This window comes from Poeciliopsis prolifica, unplaced genomic scaffold (genome assembly GCF_027474105.1).
Source record: "Poeciliopsis prolifica strain line A6 unplaced genomic scaffold, Auburn_PproV2 SCAFFOLD001, whole genome shotgun sequence".
NCBI classification, from domain to species: Eukaryota; Metazoa; Chordata; class Actinopteri; order Cyprinodontiformes; family Poeciliidae; genus Poeciliopsis; species Poeciliopsis prolifica.
In genome coordinates, this window is record NW_026562376.1 from 5,718,010 (window position 1) to 5,724,761 (window position 6,752).

Consider the following 6,752-nt stretch of genomic DNA (forward strand, 5'->3'; position numbering starts at 1 on the left):
TTATCCTAAAAGTGCAGCAGAAATGTACACTCCACAAATGTAAAGTGTTTTAGAGTTTGGTTTTATTTTGGGTGGAAAGTCATTTGACATCATCTCCCAGATTAATTAAAATAAGAAAATCAAGAAAATACATGTCACACTCATAGATGGATATTTTGCCCCTATGTCACCATTTGTGGAAAAGTAAAAAAAAAAAAAAAAGAGCACCATAATTTTCAGCTGTTTAATTACAGTTTCCATTTGTTTTATTTTAGGTTTAGTGAATTAAACCATCCATGTTTTTATTTATATTTGTCCTTCAATTAAACTTGATTGGACATTACTTATTCCTTAATAAAGTGTACCAGTATTTTCTACACTACAAATACAGAGTTTATTTTACAGCTTGGTTTTATTTTTGGGTACAAAATCATCTGACATCATCTCCCAGATTAATTTTTAGAAAATCATGAGAAAATATCACAAAAGTTTATGTTTGGCCCTTATGTTCCCATCTGTAGAAAAGCAAAAAATAAAAAATAAAAATAAGATTAACATCCTAATTTACACCTACTGAATGTAAAATTACAGTTTGCATTTGTTTTAGATGATTTGTTTGTAAACATAAACAACATGATGATGTAATTCACTCCTCCAGTAGGACTGCAGCTCCGCCCGCCGGCTTCGTCACAAACAGACTTTGCCTCTCCATCGCCGCTCTGCGCGGCTCCGGCGTGTAGTAAGCGTCTCTGACGGCTCGGAGGAAAGACGCCGCCTTCTCGCTGGTAACCATTGAAACGGCACAGCCTCCCCAGCCCGCTCCGGTCAACCTGGAGCCAACGGCTCCCGACTTCCTGCAACCAGAACAAACGACGAAGCTTTCGGCGTCATTAAGTTTTATGAAAAATCAATGTGAGAGATACTTTGAGAGATATTGAGCTGAAAGAGGTTTTACTGAGTCAGTTGCTTGCAGTGGTAAAAGCTGAAATCAATAGCTGGATTAGTGTGTGTGTGTGTGTGTGTGTGTGTGTGTGTGTGTGTGTGTGTGTGTGTGCAGGTGTGCATGTGTGCAGGTGTGCGTGTGTGCAGGTGTGTGTGTGATAGCAAATGGATCATGCTAACTAAAACACAAGGCAGTAAAAATAAAAATGCACACTTACAATTTTTGTAAAAGGAACTAGTTAAACAGAAGTAACTCAGTAAATTTAAATAAAAAGTTTGTCTGTTTTTGTTCATAAAGTTAAAAAGAAAAACTGATATTGATTACAAAGTTTGACCACAAGGTGGCACTAGAGGTGTTCAGAGGAGTACAGTTGAAGGCGTTGATGTGTTGCCTAGTTTGCAGATTAATTTTTAGTAAGTCTTCATACTCCTAAATAATGCTAAGGACAAAATGTTTTAATGCTCTGTCCTACAACAGAGATAGAAAACTAAAGAATTCTGGCTATTTTTCCCTCAAAATTCAGATTTTAATCAGATAATTCTGACTTTTGAGCTCAGAAAATTAAAGTCAAAATTTTTAAATTTAAGTCAGAATTATTATTTTTTAAATAATCCACGTGTTGTCCCAAACCTCTACGCAATAAATCAGATGTGAAAAAACAAAAGTGTACGATTATTCAATATATATATTTAGAAGTCCATTAGATTCACATAGTTTTTGTTTTATGATCTAAAACTCCTAAAAATGTAACTTCATTTATCATCTATAGACATTATAACAGAATCAAATATTTTTCTGCAACTGAATTCATTCATTTTTATTTTCATCCAGTTCATTGTAATTTTCTTATTTAAAAATCTTTTTTTTGTGTGTTTTGTCGTCTCACTGCACTCACAGACAGATGTCCACCAGCCGGTCCAGTTCTGGGCAGCTGCACTCGTACAGGTCTCTGCAGCTCGCATGGCTCTGGTTCATCAGCTCTCCCAGCTGAGTTATGGATCCTGCAGCTCCAGCGTCGCAAACGCTCTTAAACCTCATCACGCGCTCGGCTTCACCGTACACATGCTTGGCTCGCTGGTGAAGCTTGAAGTTTGTTACTGAGAAACAAATAGACAAAAAAAACAACTTAAAATTAATCATTTTAAATGGTTTGATTTGGAAATTTTATGGTGTTAAATATAATTTTTCCAAATTTTTAATAAACTGAGATACTGTGTCATCTTGTGACTTAATTGTGGTTTAATATTGAAAATAGGGCTAGGCGATGTCATACTGAATTCAATTTACAATTTTAATAAAAATTTCTCAATGAAAAATCTTCAGAATCAGACAATTTGATTCATCATCATAGTAATCAAAATAATCGATTACTAAAATAATCACTAGCTGCAGTCCGAAATGGCTGATTGGATACTTGTTGCATCAAATGCACCAAAGATTTTATGACTAACTCGGGTGACTTCACTCCAGATTGTGCAGATGTGTTCAGTTACCCACCGTGCTGAGTGTTAGCGCTCAGCAGCTCTGTGCACATCTGCTCGGTGGTGACGCCCAGCACTTTACAGATCTCCTCACGGCTGTACGGCTCGGGATGCAGCACCTCGTCCACCAGGGCCAGCATCTCCTCCAGGGAGGCCTTCAGCTCCGTCTGAACCTGCTGGAGCTTCACCAACCTGCTGGGATCCAGACCTCGAGCCTGTGCCAACATCTGCGCCCAAACCGGAACACACTTAGTGTTATTGTTTAGGATACTACACACTTGTGTAAAAAAGGGATGTAAGCAATCAATCAAATAACTACTAGTTATTTATTAGATTATTATTTTTTCATTCGATGAACTTGTAACATCCACGTAGACATTCTTTCAGCGTTGCAGTTTAGCCACCATCCAGCATCCTTAAGCGGAGCCTTTAGTACAGAATTAAAGATGGCGGCCACCATCCCATAACTGGAAAGAAATTGGTTTAAAACAGAGTCTGATGTTGGATGCTAGATGCACTTTAAGCAGTTCTGTTTTGAAAAATAAACATCTGACAAGCTTCTTAAGTTGCCAATTCAATAACAGCGGTCATTCAGTCGATCTGCATGACGGACCAGCGTCAGCTTTTCAACCAATAATTAATGATTTGCTATGAAGCAATAGCTCAGAAAAATTGCAAAATGATGGCAAATGACATAATGACAATAAGCACGGTTTATTTTGAGGGCGTTTTAAGTGTAATAATGTGAGAAAAACACTTTTTTGTTAATGTAGCCAGCATTTAGCAAAGCTAACACAAAAAGTTAACATATAATAATGTGCTTCTTTTTTAAAAATGCAGCCCTTCGTGTTACGGAAAGACAGTCAGTCCAGTTGATACAAGAGTAGCTAATCGCTAATTGATAGATAAGGGCTAATTGATAGATAAGATCAGATTAACTCATTAATTGATAACTTGCATCCCTAGTAGTGTTCTGGATGTTCCCCTGCTTCAACACACCCCGTTCAGATGCTCAAGATCAACTGAAATCACGTGTGCCGAAGCAGGAAAATGCCTAAAACATGAGGACCAGGTTGAAAAAAACACTGTAAGATTACAAATTCAGGATGAAAGAATAAGTCACAATGCTTTTTCCAGCTTGTTGCAGCTTCAGATGCACCTTTGTTGCAATCCGGCATTCCACCACCCGGATGTTGTAGTGAGAAGAAGCAGCTTTGTTCATCTCAACGCAGCAGTTGGAGATGACGAACACGGCCCCGTCTGGGAGCTTGACATCGGTGGCCCTCAGAGGCTGGAACTCTATCAGCTTCGCCTGGTAAGTGGTTGAAATTCTGTCATTTCAATCAACATTAACCATCTTAAAGTGGAAACATTGCAGTAGTGGGAAAGAAAAGCTTCATACAGTTCCTTTCTCTGCCAGGAATGATATGGACTGGTCCATGCCTCCTCCCTCTGTCCCGATGTAGCGCTCACTTTTGGTACATATCTCAGCTAGATCCACCTGGAAGGCAGATTGCAGAGGACGAAAACAGGGTAAAGAAGCAATAAACGCATGAAATCTCCACAAAATACTTCTTCACATTGAGGAATGGAAAGGTCATAAAGGGGTCGCCTAAATTTGATGGCTCGTTTTCTTGGGTTTTTGTTCCCCACTTAAAATCTTTGAAATTCGGAATTTTTTTTAGCATTAAACTACAAACTTCGATATATTTTATTGGGAATTTGTTGGCAGGAACAACACAAAGAACTGGAAAATAAAACATAGTTAGACTTGTCACAATATCAAATTTTGCTGGCTGATAAATTGGCCCAGACGTTTTTGCGACGATAAATTATAATATTGTTGTTTTGAGGCCATTTTCAAACTCGCAATGAAGCAAGGTTTTTTTTCTTTTTCACCTTAGAAAGAGACTTCTGGTTTGCCTCCATTGTTAAGAGGCCAGAGCAGCAAACTAAGGCACTTGAACTGGACAGACCGGAACTGGGAGGAATGGTACCATCAACAACACAAGACATTCCAGCCAGACGACCGATCCCAAACTTCTCCTGGAGAAAATAAGATCAGATCAATATATAATACTGCAAGATAGTTAAAGAACAATCCATTTAATAACTACAGTTGAGAAAAGAAAGTTTACATAGAGTGAATAAATTTTCTTCTCACTGTCTGAAGTTGAATCTGACCAAACTTCCAGGTCAGTTAGAATTATCTAAATTATTTCTGTTCAATAAATAGAAAAAATACAAAATAGGGTAAAAAAAGATCCACTTAACCAGAAGTTTTCAAAGCCATGAAAGCATTACTGATCCTTTTCCTCATTGCATAAAAGAAATACCTGTTCTGTATGTAAAATTCTGGTTTTAGAAATAAATCTTACATATTATTTCTCTCATTATTGTGTCACTTAGCAAATAGAAATAATTTTACTAATTCAAACCGACCTAAAACAAAAGAAGTTTGTTTTAACTTCAGCCATTGAGAAAAATAGATGTATGCCTTTATTATTTCACTGTTTCGCTTTAAATCGTATTTATTTTAGCCACGGTTTTACCTGGATACCTTTGACTCCACAGAGAAAATAATAATACCACTTTGGATTTTCTCTGTCGATGACGATGTCTTCTGAACAGGACACGTTAAAATCCCTGCAAACAAACAGAAAGCCTTTAGAAAACATAACAAAGCAGCACCGATATTTATTGAAGCCCTTAATTAAAGTTGTGAAAATATAAAAGTGCAGTAATTGTTGGGTGTCTTACTGGTACTGGGGATTTGTGTTTGCCAGCTGGATCGTTCCGGAGTTGTTCACAGACACGGCGGCCAGGATGTTCCGCTCAATGGCCATTGGCAGGACTGAGTATCCACAGTAGTCAATGTGCTCGCCTGGTAAAAAACAAACATTTACAATTAATTTGAAATAATTCAATTGTTTGGCACTTCTGGCACCGTGAAAATTATTAGCTACTCGAGTTCTGTAATATTAGGAATATTTCTACCTCAAAACTCTTGACTAGTTATCCAGAGTATTTAGGTGTTTGCTAAATTTCTTTAAGGTTTCAACGTTTTACTTTTGTGTTGAACTAAAACTGCTTCTACAATTCATATCCACTGCAACCAATTATTGCCACTTTGTTTCCTTCGCAATTTAGTAAAAAGAGTCCAACTTTGTCTCATACAATCTCATTATAAATCCAATGTTTCATTGAAAAATGGTTCTAGAAAGTATTAATTACATGCAATACATTTATATTTTTATCTGTAATCACTTCATAACAACTATGTGTTATGTCAAGTAAAAATCAAATGAACAAATTAAATGTACAACACATCAAAAAAATACTGGGAGTGTGCGTACTTTCATAATATATAGAAAAACCTCAGCAGTTTAACATGTTAATGTGGTTTAATGGGTTTAAACAGACTCATTTAGTGACAGAACCATCTGCATATGAAAAAGGGAACAAAATTTACATGTAATAAAACTTTAAGATGGTCAAAGTCTGAAATGATCTATTTAAGTTATTAAATGACCTATTAGATTGACCCTTCCAGGTGCACATGCATAGAAGAGAGGAGATTCTCCAAACTTTGCTTCAAAATGATCCTTCAGGGTTTTCAGCCTGTGCATGAAGAAAATAAAAATTGGTAAACATGCATTGCTCATTTCAACATCGGACAATCGGTCCCATTCATTGGTTCTCACCTTTCATCGGAAGTTACCTCAATCTTCAATTTGGGTGGATTAGATGCCATGTTTAATTGATCAGATTGATTGGTTTTTAATCAGTTTCTTGTCGAAGTTGTCACACAGCAGCTAGGCTGCTGTCAGCTGACCCCCCAGAGAAATCCCGGATATGAAACCGCTGACCTCCGGTCTGCTGAAGCAACATTTACTCATTCCATTTAGCTGCTGTTTGTTCAGGGAGCTGACTCAGGAACAGCTGCAGAGCCAAGACGCGGAAGTAGGAAGAGAAATGACCTACACTGGCCACCGTAGAAAGCGAAGCGACTTCAAACTGGACATTTCAGCGTTATTTCATCAATAACCTCCAGCCTGAAGTAATTTCTGAAAACATAATGAGTAAGAATTGCTTGTATGCAGGTTATGACGTTGGCGAGCCCAATAAAGACTACAATCCAGTGTTTTTTAGATCAAATATTTTTAGTTTTATGATTTATTTGAGTTTGTTACTTGCTACTGATCATAACAAAAGAAAAGATCTGTTACCTAAAAAAAACCCTGGAACGATAAAATAAATCTATTCGTTCTCGGAGCGTGTTTGGAGTCAACTATCAGCACACCTAGAACTACCCTACCCATAATTCCAGTAAAACTGTTACCATGGAG

At 37.3% G+C, this 6,752-nt stretch overlaps 1 protein-coding gene across 1 annotated transcript; it reads right to left on the reverse strand.

Annotated features, from left to right (window-relative positions):
- Positions 1-40: 40 nt before the first annotated feature.
- On the reverse strand, positions 41-6,447 carry galk2 (galactokinase 2). The gene is made up of 10 exons (XM_055027816.1): positions 6,108-6,447; positions 5,936-6,024; positions 5,164-5,287; positions 4,956-5,049; positions 4,303-4,449; positions 3,806-3,904; positions 3,563-3,715; positions 2,420-2,630; positions 1,818-2,019; positions 41-833 (listed from the first exon to the last, which is right to left on the reverse strand). Exons 1-10 carry the CDS (start codon positions 6,155-6,157, stop codon positions 626-628), a joined length of 1,377 nt encoding a protein of 458 aa, XP_054883791.1. The 5' UTR covers positions 6,158-6,447; the 3' UTR covers positions 41-625.
- Positions 6,448-6,752: the final 305 nt, after the last annotated feature.

What these genes read in the sequence shown, in the direction of transcription:
- galk2 (XM_055027816.1), bottom strand. Translation starts at nt 6,157, where the DNA reads ATGGCATCTAATCCACCCAAATTGAAGATTGAGGTAACTTCCGATGAA. An exon ending in GAGGTAACTTCCGATGAAAG is followed by an intron (nt 6,025 to 6,107) that starts GTGAGAACCAAT and finishes CTTCATGCACAG; the next exon opens with GCTGAAAACCCTGAAGGATC. An exon ending in GAGCGCTAACACTCAGCACG is followed by an intron (nt 2,020 to 2,419) that starts GTGGGTAACTGA and finishes TTTGTTTCTCAG; the next exon opens with TAACAAACTTCAAGCTTCAC.